This window comes from Lynx canadensis, chromosome E1 (assembly GCF_007474595.2).
Source record: "Lynx canadensis isolate LIC74 chromosome E1, mLynCan4.pri.v2, whole genome shotgun sequence".
Taxonomy (NCBI): domain Eukaryota; kingdom Metazoa; phylum Chordata; class Mammalia; order Carnivora; family Felidae; genus Lynx; species Lynx canadensis.
The window spans coordinates 41,547,586-41,572,906 of record NC_044316.2 but is presented as its reverse complement, the minus strand read 5'-3'; the positions used below and the strand labels follow the sequence as shown (position 1 = coordinate 41,572,906).

The window sequence follows — 25,321 nt, the reverse complement described above, 5'->3', positions numbered from 1 at the left end:
TGCTCTTCTTGCTGTTAGAGGGGTAAGAAGGTTCTGTGTGAACCGCTCCAGGCTCCTGGGGGGATCTGGGCTAAGAAGCATTGTCTTCTGTGCTAGGCCTTCTGGTCACCTGCTGTCCCTTAGCAGGTACCTACCTGGCTGCTGTGGGAGGCTCTTGGTAGATGTGACCAGAGGACTGGCAGAGAAGCTGCTCTCTCCACCCCCCCACTCTTTTTAAGTTTATTTATTTTGAGAGAGAGAGAGAGAGAGAGAGAGAGAGAGAGAGAGAGAGAGAGGCAGAGAGAGAATCCCAAGCAGGCTCTGTGCTGTGAGCACAGAGCCCGACACAGAACTTGATCTCACAAACCATGAGATCATGACCTGAGCAGAGATCAAGAGTCAAACGCTTAACCCACTGAGCCACCCAGGCGCCCCTCTGCTCGTTCTCTTTGTGTGTGTGTGTGTGTGTGTGTGTGTGTGTGTGTGTGTGTGTGAATGCACCATGACAAATTGTGGTAGCTGCACCCAGAGCAGTCTATTTTTTTTTAATGTTTATTCACTTTTGAGAGGGGTTAGCGGCAGAAAGGGAGGACAGAGGATCTGAAGTGGACTCTGTGCTGACAGGAGAGAGCCCAATGCCAGGCTTGAACTCATGAGCCACGAGATCATGATCTGAGCTGAAGTTGGACGATTGACCGAGCCACCCACGCGCCCCCAGAACAGTCTATTTTAAGCAAATTCATGGGGCCTGAGTGGCTCAGTCAGCTAAGTGTCTGACTCTTGATTTCGGCTCAGGTCATGATCTTGTGGTTTTGTGAGTTTGAGTCCCACGTCAGCCTCTGCGTGCTGACCGTGCGGAGTCTGCTTGGGATTCTCCCTCTCTCCCTCTCTCTCTGCCCTTCACCCACTCACGCTGTCTCTGTCTCTCTCACAATAAATAAATAAGCTTAGGGGCGCCTGGGTGGCGCAGTCGGTTAAGCGTCCGACTTCAGCCAGGTCACGATCTTGCGGTCTGTGAGTTCGAGCCCCGCGTCGGGCTCTGGGCTGATGGCTCAGAGCCTGGAGCCTGTTTCCCATTCTGTGTCTCCCTCTCTCTCTGCCCCTCCCCCGTTCATGCTCTGTCTCTCTCTGTCCCAAAAATAAAATAAACGTTGAAAAAAAAAAAAAAAAAAAAAAAAAAAAAAAAGCTTAAAACAAACAAACAAACAAATTCATACCTTAATCTATGAGCCATGATGCTGGCTGGCTTTCCCCAGGCTTGGTCATTACTGAGTATGGAGACAGGGACCTGCTCCTGATCTCTGGTCCAGAAAGGCAGGAGCTGGGTGGCGTAGGAAGGGACAGAAAGTGTTGAGGGCCAGGTAACACTCAAGTGAATGACTGAGGCTCTCACCTCCAGCCAGGCCTTCTTGGTTTTGGTTTTGTTTTTGTGAGCTACAACTGTAGAATTGTTGGCTCGCAGAGCTGGAAAAATCCTCGGAAGTTAGCCATCCAATCATACCATTTTACCGATGAGGAAACTGGCAGAGGAATGGCAGCTTGCCAGGCACCTGTCACTCTTCCCCCAAAACATCTCAGTCAAGATGACTCTTCCTGGATGCTGGCCTGAAAGCAGTTCCCTTCAGCCCTAAGCCCAGAGAAGAGGGCCCTAGGGGAGAGGAAGGAAGGGCAGGAAGAAGGAACTCCTTTTCCATCCTTCCTTCTCAACTTCACCTTGTTGGACCGTCCAGAAAAGTCTCTAGCTGGAAGGAAGGGAATCCAGTCCAACCCTCTAATCCTACAGATACACAAGCAGAGGCCCAGATAGAGGAAGGGACTTATTCAGGGTCACACAGAGAGACCTGAGCCAAACTCAGGCATCCTGGGGGCAGTTTTCATTATATTCTGCACAACTCGGTCCTCAGTGACGCCTTTGCTTTGTGCCTCAGGGCACATGAATTGTTTGCCCTGAAATAAACTCTTCTGCCCCTAGAACACATTGTAAACAGCCCAAGGGCAGGACTTAAAGCATCTCAGGGAATGAAGGTCCAGCCCAAACTTTGAAGTCCAGCTTTATGCTGGATGTGGTCACATCTGCCATCACATCTAATTTGGAATTCACAGAATGTCAGAACTGAAAGAGACCTTAGAGAACAGAAGTCCAAGTCCTGTTTCCCAGATAAGGACACGAAGGTCCAGAGGGAAAATGACTCATCCAACAACACACCGGGATAGAGCTGATCTTAGGACCCAGATTGTCTCACTTCCTGTCCTGTTTTCTTATTTTTTTGTGCAGTCCCCACAGTACCTTGCACTGTGTTAGCCTCATAACCTTTCAATATGCTCAATAAGTTCTTGCTGGATGGAATAGAAACAAGGTGCCTTATGTACAAATCACCCTTGGTAATTGACAAAAGACTTAAAGAATGTACATTTCCTTTGATAAATATCTAGTAAATATCTATTGCTTGGGCTTATCAGCTCACTTTTCCCTTGTTCTATATTATTTTCTGCCGGAGGCTATATTTAGGCACAATTGGACTATTTCCACCCCAGGCACTCTTTGGAGGCCAGCAAGACCACTTAAGTGCTCCTCCACCATAGACTGGAACTGACCAGAGCCTCTGGAATCCTGTCTGTGGATCTGAGGATTTCTACTGCATAAGAAATTCTGGGTGAGAGTTTGGAAGTAAGGGTGCCCTGTCTGTTCCCCAGGAATGCTAACCTTATCTTTTTAAATTTGTATTATTTTTTTTTTTAATTTATTTTTAAGTAATCCCAACACCCAACATGGGGCTTGAACTCACAACCCTGAGATCAAAAGTCATCTGCTTTACTGAGTGAGCGGCCAACCAGGTGCCCCTAGGTTATGCTAACTTTGGAGGGCCTAGGCCTGGGTGAGCCAGAGGGGTGTGGCAGCAACGGGTGCTATCAGTTCAGGAGTGTCCACTGATCGGGGAGGAAGCTTGTTCTGTCTCCTGGTCCAGGTACTGGCCAGGGCATTTCTCATGGTTCCAAATGGGAGTTGCAACTCCCATAGTCCTTAGCAACGTTGTTCGCCATCCTTATTCTTCTCCCCTGATGCTTCTGCTTAAAGTCCAGTAGCGCTGCCAACCTGTCAGGCTAATAGGTTAAATGTCCAGCTCTCCTCCAAGATTGATTTCCTTCCTACCAAGGGGCCAAATTCACTATTGGATCCCAGGGACAGAAGTTCCCTAATCATCTACTAGGTTCTATCTGCAGGCTCCTTCTACATTGGGAAACTGAGGCAGCATTTGAGACAGACCCCTGATCCCTGTTTCCATGGTGAATGGTCTTAGCAAGGGCCTACTCTAGGGACTCATAACAAAAGACAGTTTTATTTTCTGTGAGGAACTCTAAGTTCCTTAAAGGCAGATTCATTTCTGTATCCCCAGCACCTACCACAGGTACTCAAAAACATAATGTAGAGTGAGTGCAGGATTATTTAACCCCCGCTTACCTGAGAAGGGGAAATCTGAGGGCTCCTCAGGGCGCCTCATGGTGAATTCTTATAACCCCTGGGGTATTTGGCCCCTGGGGAACCGAGGTGATAATCTCAGGGGCATCTGGAGGAGACACCTAGAGTGCTGGGAGCCCAGCCCCTTCGGGCCCTGTCCCTTGTATTTGGGAGACAGACGGACCTGAGTTTGAATCCCAGTTCTTGCCTGCGTGAACCCTGTGACGTTGGGCGAGTCAGCTCAGCTTTGCTAGGCCTCAGTCCCCTCGTCTCTGGAATGGGAAGGGCCTAGCCAAGGTGCTCTGTGACAGTTATTGACATCTATCATCCCACATGGGGAGATTCTTTCCCCGTGTTCTGAGATCTTCAGAGAAGAAATTCTAGAGTCTTCAGTATCCCGAGGCCTTGACTGAGTACCTGCTATGTGCAGGGTGAAGTGCTAGGTACTGGGAAAGCACAAAGAAATATGATCTTATCTCTTTTCTCAAGTGGCTTATACTCTTTTTGGGTAGGTAAAACATGCACTGGGAAAGCAAAATCCCAGCCCAATCCAACCCAACCCAACCGCCCTAGAGACAACAACATAAGGTTGATCAAGAGTAACAGCAATTGGGTGGCACCATCTTTATGGGGTGGAGGCCAGAGGATCCCTGTCTTGGAGCGACAGGGGATGACCTGGGTGGGGGGCGGGGGGGTGGTCTTTCTGCCTAGAGTCCATTGTCTAGTCAGAATGTGCTTCCTTTGGCTTAATGTTTTTTTGTTTTTTTTTTTTGGTAACATTTATTGATTGAGAGATCGAGTGGGGGAGGGGAGAGCGAGGGGAGACACAGAATCCGAAGCAGGCTTCGTGCTCCGAGCTGTCAGCACAGAGCCTGATGTGGGGCTCGAACTCACGGGGTGCAAGATCATGCCCTGAGCTGAAGTCCAACACTTAATGGACTGAGCCACCCCGGTGCCCCAATTTTTTTTATGTTTATTTACTTTGAGAGGGAGAGAGAGAATCCCAAGCAGGCTCCAAGCTGTCAGTGCAGAGCTCCATGTGGGGCTCAGTCTCATGAACTGTGAGATCACGACCTGAGCAGAGATCAAGAATCTGATGGCTTAGCTGACTGAGCACCCAGCCACCCCAGCTTAATCTTTTAATACTCATTCATTTCACTCAACAAATATTCATTAAGTCTTTTTGTTGTTGTTCCAGGCACTGTGCTGAGAGGAAATGTAGGGTTTCTGCACTCAAGAAGCTTACAGTTTAGGGGAGGACACGGACACTGAACCAACAATGCCATAAATAGGTACATATTTGCAAGTTGCTATCAGGGTCAGTTAAAGCATATAGAACAAGGGGAATTAATTTAGCTTAAGAACCAAAGAAGGCCACTTTCAGGAAGTGATATTTTATTGAGTTCTATGGATGAGTAAGAGTTAGCCAGGCAAAGAGAAGAAGGGAGTGGAGCATTCTAGAAATTAAAAAAAAAAAAAAAATAGTGTATGCAAAGGCCCTGAGGAGCAAGGGGCACACGGTTCAAGAACATAAGAGAAAGCCAGCTAAAGGAAGAAAGGTGAGGTGGGTAGGGACCAGATCATGTAGAAGCTTCTAGGCTGTTTGTTTTTTTCTCCAAGTATGAAAAAAGGGCTGGCTGCAGCAAAATCCCCTGGGGTACTTATAATATTTGTGGTCCCATCCCCACTGAAAAAGGTAATTTGTAGGTACCCCAAAATTTGGAAACCACTTTTCTGGGCCAGATACAGATTTCAGTGACAAAAATGGAAAGGTTTTAAGCCCTCCCTCTATTAGATGTGTGTTCTGAAGGGGTCACCCTGGCTTTGGAAGAACACTGGGATGGAGGCAGGGAATGGACCTGTCATGGAGGCAGCTAGTATTTCAGGTGAGGTATGATTTGTTTTAGACCAAGGGGTGGGGTTAGAGATGGGTCAGAGTGGACTGATTCCCGAGACACTTTGTAGGAAGAACCTTTATCATTCATTACAGAAACATTTATTTCGGTCATTTACTTTTTCTGATTAAGTAAATCAGATATACAGAAAAACTTCAGCTATACAGAAAAAGATGAAGAAAGCAAAGGTAAATATTTAGGTATGTATTATTTTAGGCTTTTTTATATGCATACGTATTCAGACATATGGATCTAGCTTGTCGTGTACAATAATGAAACAGTTCTGTAATGCTGGATCAATGATTTTCTTTTTTTTTCTTTTTAAAAAATTTTTAACGTTTATTTATTATTGAGAGACAGAGAGACAGAGCATGAGCAGGGGAGGGGCAGAGAGAGGAGAAGACACAGAATCCGAAGCAGGCTCCAGGCCCAAGCTGTCAGCACAGAGCCCCACGGGGGGGGGGGGGGGGGGGAGGGAGGGGGCTGGAACTCACAAACCAGGAGATCATGACCCGAGCGGAAGTCAGACGCCCAACCCACTGAGCCACCCAGGCATCCCCGGATCAATCATTTTCAAGAGGACAGTGTATCGTGTGCATCTTTCAGGTCAATATAGACGTGCATAATTTTTAATGTCTGGATGGTATGCTGCTTAGTGGGTGTACGCCAGTTCCCTACTGATGACTAGTTAGGTTGTTTCCAACTTTTCACATTATTATAAAGAACCTTCTTACCTCTGTACTTATTTTTGAACGCAATTCCCATTTCCTCAGAAAAAACTTTTGTTAGTGAAATTACCGCTCATTGACAAACTGTCTAGGTTTAATTACACATACTCATAGAGTGTCCTAAGGGGAGTTGTAGAGGAGCAGGGCATCAAAGTCGGGAACCGGAAGTCTTCCTTTTGAAGGCCTTGAACTGTTACAGCCATACTCTGCCCTTTCTCAGTTTCTCCTTTCCCTGGCAAGGATGAAGTGTGGGCGGTGGGATCTGGCGGATTCGGGACCTGTGCCAGCCCTCCGCCTCCAGCCTAGCCCCCTAGGTGGGGTCTCGGCGGCTCTCCCAGTCCCTAGGAACCCATCTCCAGTTGCCCTCCCCCACCGCGGGAGGACGGGTCAGGGAGAAGCTTAGGCAGGCAACGATTGCACCATCCACGGTTTGAAAAGGAAGTCGAGGGAGCGCAGGGAGGAAAGTCGAGCGTCCCAAAGGCCGGGGCCCAGGAGTCAGACCGGGTCCCCTGCAGCGCTCCTTCCACCCCTTCTCGCGGGGCTCGGATCCCTTGCCTTCCACCCCCTCCCCAGCCCAACCCTTTGCTGGGTGTCGGCCCTTTAAGAACCTATCCGGGTGGCGCTGCTGGCCCCGCCCGGCGGGGAGGGCCGAGAGGGAGGGGAGGAGTTGGTGGTGGCTGAAGCTAGGGTGTTGGGGGGGGGGGGGGTCTGGGTCTATTTTTAGCTCTGGGTCGGGTCACGTGACGGGAGTGACGTCTCCGAATGTTGTTGTTGGTGGCGGCGGCGAGCGGAGCCGGAGGAGCCGCCGCAAAGATGGAGGAGCCGTCGAGGAGGCGCTGCCGCTGCTGCCGCCGCCGCTGCTGCCGCCGCCGCCCGCGAAGCCGGAGCTCGAGCCGCAGGGGGTGAGCCCGCCGTACCACCCCGGATCCCATCTCCCCCGGGTGCCCGCGACGCGAGGCGGCGCCCCCTCCTCCTGCCGTCGCTGCCCGCGGGCTCCCCGCGCGCGCGCCGAGCTCCGCGCCCCCCTTCCTTCCTCCCGGCTCCCGGTGCCCGGCGGCGCCCCCCGGGAGCATCGCCAGCCCGCGAGCCGGGCCTCGGGGTTATTGCGCGCGCCCCTCCCCGCCACTCCCGTGCAGGGGCGCGTTCCCTGCAGGTGAGGGAGGGGCCCGCCTCCCCGCGACCCGCACCCCCAAATGGCCCGGAGACCAGCCGGGGCTTCCTGATTTGCCCCTTCCCAGGCGGCGCATGTTGCGTTGCAGAGCGATTTGAGCCCTGCACCCGGATTCTATGCAGACCCCTCTACGCTGGACACTCCTTTCTTGGTACTCTGAGGTGAGGGGCGCTGCCCACCCCGCAGCGCTTCCACCCAGACCTAAGAACGCATCCTTGATTTTGTGTCCTTGACTTCCGTGCGTGAGGAGGGGGCCTGTGGGCCCACCTTACTTCTCTCTCCCATTATTCTCACCCCCTCCCCCGTGAGGCGTTATTGCGTTTGTTCCCACCCTCTCCACCGTCTGACACCCTGGGGCCAGAGAGAGATGAAAGCTACCCTCCTTCCTGTCTGGGGTGGATGCCCCCCGTTTTTAATCCTGGATCTGTATCTCATAGAGGCAGGGTCTGCTCTTGCCTTTTAACTTGAGGGAGGCTGCCTCCCTACCCCACCCTTCTCTGGGGCCCTGGGGAAGATGAGAACTGGCTGGGTGATAAGGAATTGATTTGGGAGTCTGGTTGTTGGGGGGAGAAGAGGGGAAGGTGGGGGTGCCTCATTTGGGGGAAGAGGTGACCATCTGATACCTCCACTGTTGGCCTTCTGAGATGAGGTGTGTCCCCAAAGAGGAAGGGGTAGTAGTGGCTGCAGTTACTTTGGGGGGGGGGTGCTCAAGAGACCCACCACCCTGACAGTGATCACTGTGCTTGTGGGGCCTGGAATTAGTTTTGGCAATTTGGGGTGATGATGGTGATGGTTGGGTTCACCTGAGAAGGGAGGATGATGCCAGATCTGAGGAACAAAAGGAGGCAGGGGATGGGAGATCCAGGAGGCTTGGCCAGAGGGACTCCTGGCCAGACTGCCCTGCAGGACTGGAGCTGGAGACTGGGTCTTGCCCCGGGCCTCTTCAGGTTCCGAGGACTTAGACAGAAAGGATCCTCAGTCCGAGTTCAGGTGCGAGGGCCCCGGAGTCTGTGCTGGCTGTTGAGATGCTGGGCTGGGCTGGGCTGGGCTGGGCTGGGGCTGGTGGGTGAGCCATGTTGGGGGCTGCCTGCTTCTTCCTTCCAGTCTTCTCTCCTTCCTAAAACACAAAGCTTGGGACATCTTGGTTTGCCCCCTGCCCCTTTTGAATCCTCTCTTTGCTCTGTCTCCCCTTGGACTTAAATGTGGACTCTGTCTTGATAAGGCAGGCGGAGGTCTTTCTGAGTTAGAGGGGTGGGCCCCCAGTATCCCCACTCTGTCCTGTATATGCATGTCAGGGGCCAGAGAGACAGAGACCAGGTGTAAGTTACTTGGGGGGCAAGGCTGGAGGACATGTTAACTCTGTGCCAGCCTTCCCTTCCTCCCCAGTATATCCTCCCCAGTAGCTGGACCTAGTAATGGAGGTGGGGGGCAGCGGTATCACATGCCCCACCCACTCCAAGTAGCAGCAGAGACAAAGGTTTGCTTTCCTTTCCCTAGGGGTGGCATCTTAGCTATGTGTTTAGAAATGGGGCCTGGGGATGGGGGGTGGTGTGGTTTGTGTTTCTGCCTAAGGGGGAGGGGGATCAGCTATAGGAGCTGGGGGGAGTGCAGTCGGTGCCGAAATACCAGCTGCTCTTTAATAATTAATTCTTCCTACTCACATCCCTTTGAGGAGGGATGTCTGGAACACGGCATCAGGCTCAGCCAGCCTGCTAGAGGACGCACTCCTGTTGGGGGGGGGTGGGGGAGAGACTGCGAGGGGGGGCGGTTCTTGGCATTTTTGGAGCACTGTCGCTTGCTCATGAATGAAAACCTGATGCAGCCCATGAGGGGGCCTATTGTAGTCGACTTTGGCTAATTAAACTTTCTCTGCCTTTCTTCTCCCCTACCCCACCTCACCCCAGCCCCCGCCTCAGCCCTTTCTTGAATGAGGACCCTGTCTGGTAGTGCTGGGGAGGGGGGTATCGGTCTGCCTGAGGTTTTAGGGCAAACAGACCCGGTCTTCTGCCCTCTGCCTCCACCTCCTCCCTCCCTCCCCTCTCATTCCCCCCCCCCTTTTTTTTCTAGAAATAGCAGCCTCCTCCATCTGGCTTGTGCAGATGCCTGGAGCTGCGTCTGAGCAGACAAACAGAAATGGGCCGATTGCAAAAATGAATTTGTCAGCCTGGTGCCTTTTTTCCTTTCCTGTTCTCTCCCCCTTCTCTTAGTTTGGGGCCTAGAGATCCAAGTCAGCCACCCCTCCTGGCTCTGATAATCCTGGGTTTCTGGTGGCCCCGCTTGGGGGAGGCACAAGGTGGAGGGAGCTCTTGGAGGCTGGGGAAAGTGATCTGCCAGGGCCACAGTCAGCAGGGGTCAAGATCATAGGTCTTTTGTGCCCGTGGGATGGGATGTCTGGGCTTGCAGCTTTCTGATGAGGTCTTTGCAACTGATCTCAGATTCTGGGTAATCTCAGGTTCACAGGGTTTGGTTCAGACAGCTCCACCCAACTGTCTGTGACCTGGGGAGGGGACCTCAGGCTGCAGTGCTCAGGACCTGGGAGAAGGCTCCTGTTGGTGCTGGAGTCCAGGTTCCAGAGAGGCTGTTGAAGGGACACCTGACTCCCCAGGAATTCTGAGAGAGTTGTTTGAGGGACAGATCCCTGCAGGGCAGCCCTGTGAACTTGTGGCCTTGGGGTTATTACATTGTTCCATGCCTCCCTTATTTGTCTGCCCTTCTCCTCCCACCCTCTGCCAGAGTTTTTATTACTCATGAATGGGGTGGGGGAGTCTTTGCCCTACCTCCCCTGGTTTAGCCATGAGCTTGTGGGGTGAGGCGGGGCCGGTTTCCCTCATTCCACGCCCTGCCATCCTGGCTGGAGGTGGGAGGTGGGTTTGGATCCTGGAGTAGGACAGAGGTCTCACTACAAAAGAGAGTTGATGGGTTGGAGACTGGGCTCTGGGGGTCTGCCTGCTGATGATGTCACAGAAGCCAGGCTGCTCACTGGTCAGGCATCAAAGTGTTCTGTTACCCAGAAGTGACACCTCTCTCCGTCCCTCACTGCCCACCGAGACCCTCGTGTAACTATAGCCAACAGTGGAGTTTTTGCAGCAGAGGAAGGACCAAAGAGCCAGGTTTTAACCATTCCCCTGTCCTTTTCCCTTTCATGCCCCACCCCAGACAAGAATCTTTGCCTGTCCGGATCAGGCAGTGAACTCTGCTTTGTTTCCCAGGGAGGCCCCTGTTCACTCAGGAGGAGGCTTGACAGAGGGATGGGGGTGGGGACGGGGGGGGGGGGACTCAAAGTTGATCTTAACTTAGGTTTTGTACCGTTGAGGTCCTGCCCCTTCTGAGTGTGCCCTGCTATGGAGGTGCCGAGATGGGCTGGGCCACTCGGGCTGCTGGGAATCGTGGGAATTTCTGAACGTGTGTTCCCCAGCCCACGGGAAAGGGTGTGAACAGGACTGGGCGCCAGCCCTGGGGTGGGCACGGGCTGAGCTGCCTGCCCACGCGGGCCCGGCCAGGGCACCAACAGCCCCACCTGCTACATTCCTGAGCTTGGCCTGAGCCCTGTGCAGCCTCTTTTGTCCTTGCCCCACATCTGTGCCTGCTGGGAACAATTCAACCCCTTTACTCTGCCTCATCCTAACTCCCCATCTGAGTGCACCTTTCTCCAGCTATAGAGTACAAACCTTGTGGATGAAAGCAGGGGACAGCAGGCTTAGGAAGACTTGAGGTCTTCTGTGTGTGTGTGTGTGTGTGTGTGTGTGTGTGTGTGTGTGTGTGTGTTTCCTGTGTCCGGGCCATGCCTGACTCCCTGGCTACTGGCTCCAAATGGACCCCTCTCCTGGAATCCTTGATGGCAGTGCAGGGCTTACTGAGAATTAATCCTGCCAGGAGGTGGGGCTGTCCAGGGGGGAGAGCTGGTTGCTTGTCCCTGGCTGGGGGAACCAGGTGAGGGCTTAAACATATACCTCCTTTCAGCCTCACTGGATCACTCAGCTACCTAGTTTTCACTGGGTATTGGAAGACCTGCCTTCATTTGGATCAGATGAATGAGATCATGTCTGGGGTGGATCATGGGCTGTTTAGGGATGGGCCCAGGTGGGTGCCTGTGTAGCGTCTGAGGCTTGAAGAGTACCTGTGGGGCTGGAAGGGGGGTAGCGAGTTGCTGAAGGAGTGAGGCCAGGTTGGAAAACTCACGGTCCTGTAATACTGGGCTATCCTCCATTATTGTGTTGGTCTGGGCATACCTGTTATTGGGGTCTTTGGTGCCTTGGTACAAACTGGAAAGAAGGTGTCCCTTATTCTGGGTGGTCTCAGCCTGGCTGACTCATTGCTTGGCAGGCAGAGAACAGGTTGGTCTTCAGACCTCCTTGCACAGGGCACAACCTGTACAACACACGCAAAGCCCTGGGTTTGGGCCCTGGACCCTAGTCCGGGGAGTGCTAGATGTGGGGTGCGTGTGTGTGTCTGCTTTTCCAAATCCCTGGAAACAGCACGGGTTATGGGTAGAAGAGGCGGCTACCCTCTTTCCTGGACCTGTTGTTGAATGGGGGAGACCAAGACAGAAACCCTTCACGATTCCAGAGTCGGGTGACACGAGGATCAGAGAGGAGGGAGAAAGTGACTGCGTTCCGATCCCAGCTCCGGCTTCTGGGGCTGGGGTACCAGTTTCTCCCGTAACTTTTGCCAGAGACTCCAGATCAGCCTGCCTCGCCCCACTGCCGTAGACGGTTCAAAGCCTCCCTGCACTTTTTTCCTTTCGTGTACACTCAGTCCCACATCAGGCCCCCCCGAGCGAACGAGTCTGTAAGGTCTCCCCACCTGGTAGTGGGCACTGTCACCTGAAAAGGAGTTTGGGTGTGGCTTCTGTAGCCATTTCCCTTTCCTCGAGTGCTGGCAGCCTCACCAGTTAGAGAAGAAGCGAGGGTCTGGCTGTTTTTGCTGATTTCCTCTGGGCCCCTGGGGCAGATGTCCCTCCTTCTCTTCCCCAGGTGTAAACTCACAAGCCCTGAGGTCTCCTTCAACTCTCATTCCTGAGTTGGGGGCCTCTAACCCTGCTCCGTCTCTCCCTAGGGATGCCGTTCTGAGTGCCTGACTGCCTCGCCCCGAAGGATGGCCTCTGATGGGCATTAGAGGCACAGCGGCCCCGGGCTCCTGTCCCGTCCGTCTGTCTGTTTTCGTCTGTCTCTCTTGACATCACCGCAGCTCCACCCCCTCCCGTCCCAGCCCCCAACGCCAGCTTCCTGTGGGCCCAGAGCCGGCATGAACTCTCCCACCGAGTCGGGTAAGAGCTGGGAGGCCAGAGAAGGGCACCCTGGGGTGGTTTTGGCTAAATGAGCTTGTGTGAGTTTCCAGCCAAGGCCAGCTGACCTTTGGGGTCTGAGCTGTAAAGGAACAAGGGGGGTCAGGAATGGAGAAGCCTTTGGAGAAAAAGACCGAGGCAAACCTGAAGTTATTGACCGTGGGGTAGAGCTGGAAATTGATGAGCTGACGGTACAGCCTGGCCCTGGGAGGACATGGGTCCAACTCTGTCCCCATACTTACCTTCTCAACTAGGGAGCCTCCAGTCCCCCTTCTGCCCTGCCCTGTTTGCCAAGACAGGCAGGCCTGAGAAGGGGACATGTATCCCTGAATGTCTCTGGGCCATCTGAGGATGATACTGGAAGATTTCCTACAGCAGCCGAATGCAGCTTCCTTTTTTGTGGTGGTGTTTCTCCTCCTGGTGGAGAGTTTCTCTGTGTTCCATGTTTTTTTCTTAGTGGAGGTTCGCAGGGCCTTTGGCCTTAGCCTTTGCTGGGATGTGTGGTACCGGGATGGAGGGGTGCAGTGATGCGTTGGTAGAGGAGTCTTGGCTTTCTCCTTTGAGTCTGGGTACCCCCTCTCTTCTTGGGCCCTGGATATGGTGGGTTCCTAATTTGGGGTCTTTGGCCCTGCAATTTCCTAGTCCCCTTTGCTCCTAGGAGGCTGCCTCGTACTGCCAGAAATAGTCTATGGGTGAGTCTCCAGGCAGATTTATGGATGGGTGGGTCTGGGTGTATGCCCATGAGGAAGTGTCCAAGTGGCCCGAGCTGGACCCTCAGGAGTTTCACAGGAGGGTCATGGGTCAGTGTGGTCAGAGTAATAACTACCTTCTTTCCCTGGCTGTCTCCTTTGGCACAGTCTTAGAGGGTCAGAGTCCATCATGTTCCATTTTACCGCCCTCCCCCCCCCAGCCCAGCCTGTCCCCACATCTTTTTCCGTAGGGGTAGAGGGATATTTCCCCATCTTGTAGAGGCAAGACAACTAGGGCCTAGAGATGAAAACCCATTTGCAGGATGGAAGCAGCATCAGGATCCAAGGCTTCTCCCATCTCATTGCTGATCATTGATTTGCTGGACCTGATGCTTTCTTAAAAAAAAAAATTTTTTTTTTATTATGTTTGTTTATTTGTTTCTGAGAGAGAGAGAGAGAGAGAGAGAGAGAGAGAGAGAGAGCATGAGCACACACAAGCGGGGAAGAGGCAGAGAGAGAGAGGGAAACACAGAGTCCAAAGGAGGCTCTAGGCTCTGAGCTGTCAGCACAGAGCCTGATGAGGGGCTTGAACCCATGAATCGTGAGATCATGACCTGAGCCAAGGTTGGGTGCTCAACCTACTGAGCCGCCCAGGCACCCCTAAAAAGATGGTTTTTTTAATGTTTATTTTTTTTTAAATTTTTTTTTCAACGTTTTTTATTTATTTTGGGACAGAGAGAGACACAGCATGAACGGGGGAGGGGCAGAGAGAGAGGGAGACACAGAATCGGAAACAGGCTCCAGGCTCCGAGCCATCAGCCCAGATCCTGACGCAGGGCTCGAACTCACGGACCGAGAGATCGTGAGCTGGCTGAAGTCGGACGCTTAACCGACTGCGCCACCCAGGCGCCCCTTTAATGTTTATTTTTGAGAGAGAGACATAGTACAAGTGGGAGAAGGGCAGAGAGAGAGGGAGACAGAATCAGAAGCAGGCTCCAGGCTCTGAGCTGTCTGCATAGACCCTGATGCGGGACTCGAACTCACAAACTGTGAGATCATGACCTGAGCCAAAGTCGGATGCTTAACCAGCTGAGCCACCCAGGCGCCCTGGACCTTGGCTTTCTGTTGTGGGGACCCAGTGCTGGCGCTCTGTGGCAGAGGTCCTGACCAGGGTCCTGGGGGTTCTGTAGACTCAGGGAAGCTGGCAGCTGGGGGGATTGTTTGGCTTTGCGCCGTTTGTTTTGGTCAAGGTTGTGCCCCTTCCCCTTTCCAGCATGACATACTCAGGGAATGGGCCGCTGGCAGAGTAGGGCCCCGGCTGGTGAGGGCTGTGCTCTTAAGACTCCCCACATCAGCTTTGCCTGCTGAGCCCCCTCCTGCAGGGTCTTTGTTTCCCTTTTGGAGCCTCTGGTCTCTGTCTTTGCCTTCATTCAACCTGTGGGGGCTGTGGCGGGAGTTAGACGTGGAGAGGTCTGGGTGACTCCCGTGCTGGGGGAGGCTCTGACTTCCTGCTTCCTCCTCTGAGGTGGGGCTGGCCAAGGGAAGGGAGAGGCCTGGTGGGTTCTCCGCAGTCCCGGGCCCACCTCAGCTGGGCCCTGTTGCAGCATGGTCACTTGTGCCCTGGTCGCTTGTGCCCAGCAGCAGGGCCCAGCTGCTCCTTTCCTCTGAGCTACTGTGCTGACCTATCTAGGCGCCACCTGCAGTCACACCGAGCCTGGGTCAAACCCTTGGTCAAGGGAACAGAAACTGCCCGGAGGCATCTGGCTGTGGCTTGGGAAGGACATTTCCCGGCTTTGGGATTTTATTCCCTTACGGCGAAAGGCTAAAAAACATCACCCTTGGCTAGATGCGGTCACTAGGTTGCCTTGCCAGATGCTGGTGGCCCAGGTTCCCCTGGCAGCTGGTTCTGCCAGGGCTGGTAGGAGTGTGGTGGTAGATGGAGGTGTCCACCAGCGCAGGAGGCAGGCAGCCTGGGAGTAGCTGCTGAGCCTGGCCAGGAGGGGCCTCTGGGGCCTGGAGAGCTGGCCTCACCTCCTGGCTGGTTTTCCAGATCCCCCCAGCAGGGGGAGATGCTGTCTTCTCATGTTTGGGAAGGAGTTAGAGGAGGAGGGGGCCAAGAGACTGGGAACCACATTTCAGGACTGTGGAGAGGCCTCAGAGCTGGGGATCGTCGCCCGGAGGCTCTTCCCGTCCAGTTTTCCTGGGGCTCCGGGGCTGCCTCTCCTTGCGGAGGAAGAGCTGCTCTGGGCCGGGGGCGGGGGGTGGGGGGATGGCTCGCCTCCACACAGCTCTTCCTTTTTGAGGGGCCCCCGCGTCTCCTGTTCCCAGGGCTCAGAGTGGTATCTGGGCTGGGGCTCCTGGTGCCTGTGCCTGGCACGGGCCTGGAAAGCACGTGCCTTTGGCTCCGCAGAAGTAAAATGAAACCGTAGCTGGGCGGGTGGGTGTCCACTTGGCCTGTGGACACTCTGAAGGGAGCCCCAGAAAGAGCGTGGGGCCCTGGGGCTGGGGACAGAGGTAGGAATGATGAGAACGGGTAGTGCCCGGGACCTGGGTGCCCTGGCCCCTGAGCACCCCTCCCCCTCTCCTGAATCCCCGAAGACTCCCTCCTCTCTCCTTAGGGCACAGAACAGCACTGTTCCTTGGTTCCCTCCACTCTCTCAGGGTGGGAGCTTTCCTATTTGGCCAGTGCTTGCTCAGTATCCCCAGCGTGCCCAACCCTGAGCTCAGCCTGCGGAGGGGACACAGAAGGAAAATAGAAGATGGTCCATCCCTGCCCTCTTAACAAACGAGTTAGTGGGAGAGAGTCTCCTGGGTGAGGGGCGGCAGGCAGAGGGAGAAGTTTGCTTCTGGGGCTCACCCCTCCTCCCCTGGGGGTAGGAGCTGATTGACTTACCTCTGGGCTGGGCTGAACGCCAGCATTTGACCTGATTTGCCTCTTTTGCCGTCTTGGGAGTACAGGCAGAGGCCATTGATGGGGCCGCCTGCTTCCCTGAGGAGGCCACTCCCTGGTGTCTGGCTTCTCTTCGGGCCAAAGGGGGCTCAAGGAGCGAGGCTTTCTTTATTTTTCTGGAACTGGTCGTTTCTGCTCCCCTCAGTGGGGTTGAAGGACTGACAGAGCCTGCCGCCTGTCTGGGCTCAGACAGGCCAGGTTGGAGGAGATGCCCTGGCACCTGGGACCTGGGACCGAGGCCTGCTCTGGTCCCTGCCCCGTCCTCTGTGCTGTTGCCCAGAAGGGAGGGCAAGAGTGAGGCCCGCCGTGGGAGCCAGTCTGGATGGCGGCAGGGCCCCAGGAGGAGGCGGCCAGGTTCCTTATCCCCAGCGTGGGAGGGGAGACAAGCTTCATGACAACACCTGCCTGGCCAGCACCTCCCAACACACTCCACACTTTCTCTCCTTCCCTTTCCCAGGAAGGAGGGAGGGAAGGCAGCTGCCCCCTCCGGGTGACCAGAGAAACTGGGGCATGGGTGTGGGGTGGAGCCAGGAACCTCGGCGTCCTGCCTCCCAGCCTCGGGCTCAGGCTCTGCCTCTGACGCCCCCCCCCCCCCTTAAGGGGAGGCAGGCACCCAGCCCCGAGAAGGAGAAAGTGGGTCAGTACGGGCGTGGGCCTGGGGTCTGGGAAGTGGACTCTCTACTTAGATGCCCCCTGGCACACCTGTGCTTACTGTAGATTGGGATCTGCTCCGCCCTCCTCTTCCCTGCTTCATCAGTCGAAAGGGATTGAAGGCTCAGATGGGACGGCAGGGTCAACCCTGAGGGGATGTGAAAGCTGCCAAAGTAGGTGTTCACGTTTTTCCGGGACTTGGTTTCAAATGGGAAGCTTCAGCCAGCACCTAGCGTGGAGCCTGGCACACGGCAGCTCTGTCTGATGCCATGGGGCTGACGGGCTCCAGCATGATGGGGGCTCAAAGGGCAGGAGAAAGCTGGAGGGCAGGCAGGCCTGATGTCCCCAGGGCCGCAGGGCACCTGGTACCCTCCCTCGATCCAGGGTGCTCCTGAGCCAGCCCTCGGGTTTTCACTGTGCACGAATAAGATTTGCTTTCTTCTCTTAGGTCAGGGCACTACCCCAACCTTCTGTGCCCAGGAAATGGGAGCCTGGAGGAACTCAAGGAGCCAGCAATGGCCTCTGCCCCTCCTCTAGATTTGGAAGGTTAGGAGGCCTGAGGCCGGCCTCTGAGGGAGGGAATGAGATCGTTGTGGTCTGGAGGGGATGGTGCCAGCTGCCAATGGCGTTCACGCACCCTAGGCTTGGTGGGTGCTCTGTGAGGTTTGTGGGATGACACATGGGGGGGCTGGATGCCTGGAGACAGAGAAATGAACCACGAGGAGAGGGGCTGTAGAGTGGGAAACGTTGAGGGTTGGACATGAGGAAGACCTTATTGCATCACCTGAATCTCAGAAGGAGAAAAGACACTTGTTCTCACCCCAGGCCTCGTCTCCAGCTCCCCTGGAGGATTCTGGGAAGTGCGTTGAGGATTGTCTGGTTGTCTGACGCTTTGCTTCCCACTTCGTGCTGTTACAGGAAGTCCTAACAGTGCTGGGAACTGCCCCGAGCCCCAGGCTCTGGCCACCTCTGGTTGCCCAGTCTCCTGGGTGCTCGTATCTTTCCTATGCAAGGAGTTCTCTTTCCTTAGGTTTCTGGCTGCTCCAGGTTCTGGGGGCTCTGCTTTCGAGGACCTCCTCTCCTCCAGAACAGGGCTCCCCGACCATATTCTCCTGTGCCTGGGGCAGGCAGAGAGAGCCAGGACAGGGCTAGCCAGCCCTTCTGGTTGCTCCCAGCGTGGGTGGGTGGAGTCCTGAGCTGGGAGGGGCTCCTGCCCCTGGCTCTCCGGGCTGCCTTGAGTCTGCTGCCCATCCCCTCACTGAGGGGACTTTGGGTCTTTGCTTCCCTTCCTCTTTAGAGAGTCTGGTTGGCCAGGATGAGGTTGGGGCAGGAGGTGGTGAATGAGGTCCCCAGACCCACCCTGAGATGTGTGCCAACGCCAAACCCCTGCGGGGAGCACTGCCGCATCACCATTTTTTTAGAGTCTGCCTTGGCAGAGAAGCTGAAGCTCCAGATCTTTGTTCGGGTCCTGTTTCCCGCCCTCCACCCCAGTGTCCGTCTTATTGTGTGAGATCAGCTCGTCTAGCGCCTGGGAAAGCCCATTTCTGCCACCTCCCTGTCTGTATGGTCCCCCACCTGAGGGCAGGAGGCCCCTCTGCTGTCATCCCTGCTTGGCAGAAGCTGGCTAGAATACCGGGCTGCAGGAGCCACGGCTACCGTGTCCTTGGTTGGCCAGCTCCTTCAGGGCTCCTGACGGGAGGGTGAGGTCATCCAGTCCAGGGAGAGGACAGGTGTCCCTGGCTCCGTGCCTGGAGTTGGGGGCAAGGAGGGGCCAGGAGGGGGCTCCAAAATAGCAACCGTGACATCAGGAAGGGGGAGGGGGACCGAGACCCAGGAATAACCAGGCTATTAAAAGGCTCCAGTGAGGTCAGGGGGCCAAGTGGGATCTCTGTACCAGTGGGAGGTATAACCCGAGGAGAAGGGACGAGCCAGCAGTGAGCAGGGTAGGCGGGTGTCACAGGTCCTCGTGTGCACTAGCCCTAGGTCCCAGTAAGGCCCCAGGAGCATGGGCTGCCGTGCCAGGCCTGGAGCCGGTCGGGAAGGGCTGGGTCCTGGCAGCCTCTGGAGTCTTCTTAGAGGGGCTCTGTCCTCACGTGTCTTCCTCCCTGGGTACTGGGGGTCATCGTACCTGTGAATGGAAACCCTGGGGCAGCTTCATGTGTTCCTTTGTGTAGGAGGCAGTGGGCTGTGGTGGTTAGCACTCAGACTGGAGCCTCAGACATCCCGGCCTTACCATTTAAGCAGCTGTATGACCTAGAGTGAGTGACTTCATCTCTGCCTCAGTTTCCCCATCTGCACCTATCTCCTGAGGTCATCGTGCAGAGTAAACGAGGTGATGTATGTGCTGCCGTTAGCATCGCACCTGGTACATAGCCAGGGAGGAGCTCCGTGTGCCCAGAGTGGGCAGGTGCCCCCGCCCCCCGCCCCGCCCCCCCCCCCCTCCACCCGCTCCCTTCCATGGATGCGGCAAGGCCTATCGAGGAACTCTCCCTGCCCCCTGGAAGGAAGTGGAGCAGCCCGTGGAGGCGACACCCCTAGTGGGTAGGAGGGAGCTGCCATTTAGCTGCTGCTCAGGGGTCTCCCTGCTGGTTGAGGGGGTGGGGAGGCACCTTCCAGCTCCGAGGGAGGGCGGAAGTTAAATCAACTCCCATCTGGCTGTTAGAAGGACTCCAGGGAAGATGTGAGGTTAGGCCAGGTGGCCCTGTCTGCCACCCTCTCCCAGACCCTTCTGGTTTCTTTACCTGCTCTGATGGCGAGAGGGAACATAGAGATGGAATCTGGCTTTTTGGTCTCCAGCCCCTCGCCTGCCAAGAATAGTGCCAGAGCAGCTCCTGAACACATGGGTCCTCTGGCCTGTGCCCTTCTCCAGCTCAGCCTCTGGCCACCCGGTTCTGTGGCCTTGGCCCTGAGTGCAGGCCCTCCCCTGTTCCCATCCCCCTGCCTGGCGCTTCCTCCTGGGGTGGAACGCGCCTCCCCCCCCCCCCCATGGGGCCTCCGCCAGGCCCGGGCTCCTGGCAGCCGGCCGGCGGCTCCCTGAGCATGCTCCACCTATTTATAGACAGGGCCCTCCCCCAACTGCTATTTCAGTCTCCTGCCAGCTGCCGGCGGCTCATTCGGGAAGGAGGAGCAGGGAGCCAGGCCCAGAGCTGTCACCCAGGGCTGGGAGGGAACACAGAGAGCCCGCCTGCCTGCTGAGCTCCCCTTCCTGTCCCCTGAGCGCCCAGCCATACCCCGGCTCCTGGGAGCTGGGGAAAGGCCAGTGGTCCCATGCCCCTCTAGAGGAGAACCGGGCCTGTAGCCCCAGAGCCTCCTGGCTCCTCCTGCCGCCAGGAGTGCCCGGGCCGGATGAGGCACCTCCCCACAGCACGGGTCCCAGCAGCAGTGGCCTAGGGGAGCCCCTGAGCAGTGAGGGCCCCGCCCGACCACCTTCCCTCTGGCCGCCTCCCGCCTCTGGCGGCCCCCTCCCTGGCATGCTGCTGGTGCCCAAGGCTCAGGGGCTCGTGGAGATGCTGCAGACCATCTATGAGACGGAATCCTGTTTCTCAGCAGATGGGATGTCAGGCCGGGAACCATCCTTGGAAATCCTGCCTCGGACCCCTCTACACGGCATCCCTGTGGCAGGTAAGTGCTTTGCTGTCCCCGCCTGCCCTCTGCCATTGGGCATCCTTGTCCCTGGGGCTGAGCACCTGGCTCCAAGCATCGCCCAGACGGGGTCCTGCTTAGATGTTTTTGGAGGGCTTTGTTGAGAATGTGTGGTCAGGGGAGCCGTGCTCACTGACGTCGGCTCCCCTGCCCTCCCTGGCCCAAACCTGCCTTCCCGCCGTGCCCTCCAGCTGCACTCTGCTGCATTCTGGAGTCTCTTTGGCCTCCGGCAGGGTGGCAGGGTCGGCGTAAGCTGCTGGGGGCTGTGGAGTACTGGAGGATCCTGGCCTAGTTGGCACTGTGGTCAGAGGGGAGGAAGTGGGTCAGTGACCTGCCTCCCAGCGGCCTGCTCCCCAGGTCTGGACAGGGGCATGAGCCATAGCTGAGTGTTCACGAGAGTAAAGGCCACCCCAGCTCCTGTGACTGAGTTCTTGGGGGCGGTGACTTCTGCAAGTCCCCAGTCAGGAGTTCCCCAGATGCGAGGCAGTTGTGGTAGGGTTGGGTAGAGGCTGGCAGCTTTGGGGTGTCGGGGGTCTTGACTTCCTTAGCTCCCCATCTCTCCTTCCGTCTGGCCTTGATTTCATCCCATCTCATGACGGCGAAGGCGTGTCACTCTGATTCTTATGGGCTTGAGGACCCCCTAGGACTGCCACTTTATCAGCAGGGACATTTTTGGCTCTTGCCGGGGGGTGGGGTCCCCAGGAGCTGGGCCACTCCCTCCCTCCCTCTCAGGAACCTGTTGGCAGCATGAGGCCTTTCTGGCACAGCCTTCCCACCAGGCCGGCACCACAAGATGCTTCTTCTAGGGAGGGGCCTGCTGGCCCCATGCCCGCTTGGCCCCTCCTGGCAGTGCCTTGGTGCTTGGGTGTGGGTGTCTGTGTGCATATGTATCAGGAGTCTTTGCCTTTGGATAGGTGGGTGTGGGTCCCAGGCTTTGAATTGGAAGGTGGGAGCTGTGTGCCTCCGTGGGTACCTGTGATTTGGCTCTAAGCTGTCCAAGGATGAGGTTGCAGCTGAACTAGGATACGTGAGAGGATGAATGTTTTGGGAAGTTTTGGAAAATCTTTGGGATAAGGCCTGCCATCTGCCTGGGCAGTGATGCCCGCAGTGTTTCCTAGGGAAGGGGCATAACCCTGGGAACCAGCCCTGCAGGGTGCCCACGCAGGCCCCTGTGTTGGGGGCATGACCCTGGGGGCTGGCCGTGCAGAGGACCTACACTGGGAGGGAGTATGAACACAGGAGCGCTCTAACCCTGGTCTGGTTGAGCCGGCGGCTCTAACTGAAGACCTGGCCTGAAGCCCCTGGGAGTCCAGCTGGTCTCTTGGAGAGCAGAGGACTGACTGTGTAGAGCATTGCTTGTAGGCAGATGCCATATCGGTCCACCCATCCTGCCCTTCTCCCGCTGTCCCTTGCTTCCCAGCAGCAGCTGGCGGTTGGCCTGAAGTTTCCTCCTCAGCATGTTCTCTTACCTTCTTTCAAGTTAGACCTCAGAATCCTTGCGGGCTGGAACCCTGCTACTCTTATCCCTTCCCTGAGCCTCCTGTCCTTGCATAGACCCCCCCACCCCCTGCCAGCATCTCTCTCTAGATCCCTGTGCCCCCGCCACACGCACACTGCCTAGCCTTCTGATCGGTGGTGTGGTCCATGCTGGCAGGAGGGAGGTGTGAGTCACCTCAGCGGCTCGGGGAGAGGGCTAAGAATGTTCCCCCTGCGCAGCTCTGATGCTGTGTCTGTGACGCGGCTGGGGACAGATATAGGCCTGGAGCTCGGCTGCCTTGTTTTTTTTTTTTTTGGACTCTGGAATGTAAATAGATGTTTCAAATAGAAACGCTTTAACCTTTGGGTTAAAAAAAATCCACCCCGGATAAACACGGCCATGAGGGCCCAGGCAGCCTGGTGTTCCCCCACCCCCACCCCCTCCCGCCTCCTCTCCCCATCTCTTGATCAGTCTCCAGACAGGATGCAAAAGCCTGTGGCTAAAAAAGCAGGTGTCCAGGGACGCTTCTTGGGCAGTGTGTGTCGCCAGGCCTCCCCAGCCCGACGGATTGGGGAAGAGGACTTTCCGGCTGTCTACCCTGGACTCTGCCTACTCCGGTGGCAAATCTTGGGAACCCTATTTTAGGGCTATCCTTCGCTCCGTGGGCTGTCTTGTTCCCCGTCACTTAGCACAGTGCCTGGCACATGGGTGAATGAATGTTGCTTGAAGGGCTGGTGTCCAGAGCTGATGTCAGGATTCCTGGGTTCTATTCTGGGGCTTGGCCCTCTGGGTGAGTAGACAGATACGGTGAGTTGCCCCCATGGGAGAGCCAGAGCCTTGGCAGGGGGTGCTCCCGGGGGATGCAGGGCACTCTTTGCTGTTGCTGCTTGATGAGGGGCACAGATTGCAGCTGCCAATGGTGCCATCAGAGGTCTTCCTTGACGGGCGCGGTCTCTGCCTGGCCCCTCTACAACAGCCCAGCCCACAGTGGGCACTCCCCTCACTCAGGCCTGGTTGCAGCTTGGGGAGCCTCGGAGCTTGCACCCCCGTGTGGGATTCCCAAAGATGCGGTTCTGGGGGATCCCCCGTCACCCTTCTGTGGGCTCTGGATTCCCCTGTGGCCTGGACTGGACAGAGCTGATGCTTGGGCATCGTGCCGGATTTTCTGAGCAGGCATGGAAGAGGAATCTCCTTTACCCAGTGAGGGAGGGTGTGAATCCTGCCTGTGCCAGGAAGGGATGCTCTGAATGCTGGGAAGTGCCATGGGGTTGGGGTTTGGTATTGGGGTTTCCCCTGGATATTCTTATTCACGTTCTTCAGGCCATTCCCAGCTTGGCTGGGTGTGTGGGTGTGTAGGTGTAGGGGTGCGGGGAAGGTAGGAAGGGCGAGGCTCAGGTGGGAAGGGAACTAATATTATAATGCACTAAGTGACAAGAGTATCAGGTGCTTTCCTTACCTCGTCTCTTTTAGGAAGATATTATTAGCCATGTTGTACGATTGAGAAAGATCAGAGAGGTTAAGGAACTCGCCCAAGGTCACAGAGTAAGTGACAGCTGGGATTCAGATTCAGGTCTCTGTGAAGGGCTGCGGCCAACCCACACAAGCGTTCCTTTGTGCACCTTTTTTAGAGGGGGCCCTTCTTCCAGGTGGATACATCTTCATGCCAGGGCACGTGGCTTAGCAATTGGAGCGTGGGCTAGATTTCAGACCCAACTTGCCCCTTTAAGTCGGTTGCTCTTTGTATACACAGCGTGTATACACAACCTGCCTTTGTGCCTCTCCAGTTTGTGCTCCTGGAGAGTAGAGACCAGTCTGGCTTTGGGGGGACTTCTGAGGTTTCTGAGAGGAGACTTTGTTCTCTATGAGTAGTGGGGAGCCACTTGGTCAGCTCTCCCCCTCCCTGCAGGGATTTCAGGAGAGAAGCGGGCTCAGGAACAAAGTTGAACACTCCATCGCATTCAGACAGCCTCCCCCCCCCCGCCCCCCCCCCCCCAGCCCCTCCGACTTCATCACCTCTTCTTGTTTTTGAGACCCTCAGCTGTCCCTTCCCTGCTGCACAGCTGCCAGACAGGAAATCAGATTAACTGTGTCCACACACACAGCTGTAACAGCTGTCAGGTTCGCAGCAGAAATGAGTGCAGCCGGACCGGGGACACGGTGAGAAAAAGTAGTTCTCCAACTTTCAGTCGTATCCAAAATACCAAGGGAATATATTAAAATGCAGAGCTCCAAGGCTTCGCCCCTGCCCTCCCCCACTGAAGGGTTTGGATTCTGTAGGGCAACCCGGGAACCAGGATTTGGGACGCATGTCAAATGGTTCTGATGTGTGTAGACCCGGCCTACGCTTGGAATAAGGGCTGTGTGGACAGGAATCATGTGGACGGGGTCGTGGGGCCCGGCAGCCTGCCTGTGGATGTCACCAGCCTCCCCGGAAGGCCTCAGTGGGCTCTGGGACTCCTCGGAGAAGGGTTGACCGCACCGGGAGGAAGGCTGTGGCCCCGGTCAGAGTCAAACACAGCCCCCGGCCGCCTGGCGGTCTGCGGAGGGGGGATGTCTTGAGACGCTGGGCAGCAGGTGTGTGAACCCCAGCTGGGGTGGAGGATTATGGCAAGTGGCCAGGTGGGCAGGGCACCCCGCTGGATGCTCAGGGCTGCGTTGTACTTGCGGTGGGTGGGTTGGGGGGGGGGGTGGAGGCAGAGCCCCTGCCCTGGGGCCCCTGCTGTCCACCCCAGGTGTGGAGTGAGCAGTCCCAGCGACAGCTGCAGGCTTTGCGATTAATGCGCCTTTTAACTGCTTCTCGCTTGGTGCCCCAGTGTTTCCTGGAAATGGTGGGGCTGGGAGAAGTGAGTCTGTTTCTCTTCCAGATAGCCGTCTGAGATGAGCGAGTAACTCTCTCTTCACCAGTGAGAGATGCTCGTGCCTTGCACCAGGACTCTCTGCACCCCCTAGGCTTAAGGTCCATCAGAGGCCCGGCCTGCCTCAAGATTTCTGGGGGTTCCAACCACTCAGCCCCCTTCTCACTGGTGCTCCTGGACTCTGGTGTTCTGGAGGCCAACGGGGTGCCCCGTCTAGATCCCTGCATCCTTAATGCAAAGTTTGGCTCCTCGCCCCATCTCTCATTAAGTGCAGGAACAGCCCTCAAGGTTTCTCCTGTTTGTTTGTTTGTTTGTTTGTTTGTTTGTTTTTTCTTCTTTTTTAGTGGGAGGCAGATGGAGAGCCAGAAGACCTGAGCTAAGCCTTAGCTCCCCTGCCTCCCTTCCAGATGATGTTGGACAGATCTCTTTGATCTGTGGCCTCACTGTCCTCTGTCACTTTGGGAAGTTGAGTTGCTGATCTGCGAGCCCTTCCTGCACTGATATTCTGAGAGTCTCTGAAGTCAATTGCACGTTGCTTCTGCC

The 25,321-nt window shown here is 56.0% G+C and overlaps 1 protein-coding gene across 5 annotated transcripts in view; it reads left to right on the top strand.

Annotated features, from left to right (window-relative positions):
- Window positions 1-6,822: 6,822 nt before the first annotated feature.
- The window catches only part of HDAC5 (histone deacetylase 5), a 37,333-nt gene continuing 18,834 nt past the window's right edge, over window positions 6,823-25,321 (top strand). For 2 of the 5 annotated variants that reach the window (XM_030297003.1, XM_030297002.1), the window contains exons 1-3: window positions 6,823-6,961; window positions 12,286-12,496; window positions 20,351-20,425. In XM_030297003.1, coding sequence (XP_030152863.1) covers window positions 12,475-12,496; window positions 20,351-20,425 — 97 coding nt within the window. In that variant the 5' untranslated portion in view covers window positions 6,823-6,961; window positions 12,286-12,474. Of the gene's footprint in view, window positions 6,962-12,285; window positions 12,497-19,049; window positions 19,137-20,350; window positions 20,426-25,321 lie in introns of those variants that run through there. The other 3 variants (XM_030297004.1, XM_030297006.1, XM_030297005.1) reach the window with 3 other exon arrangements.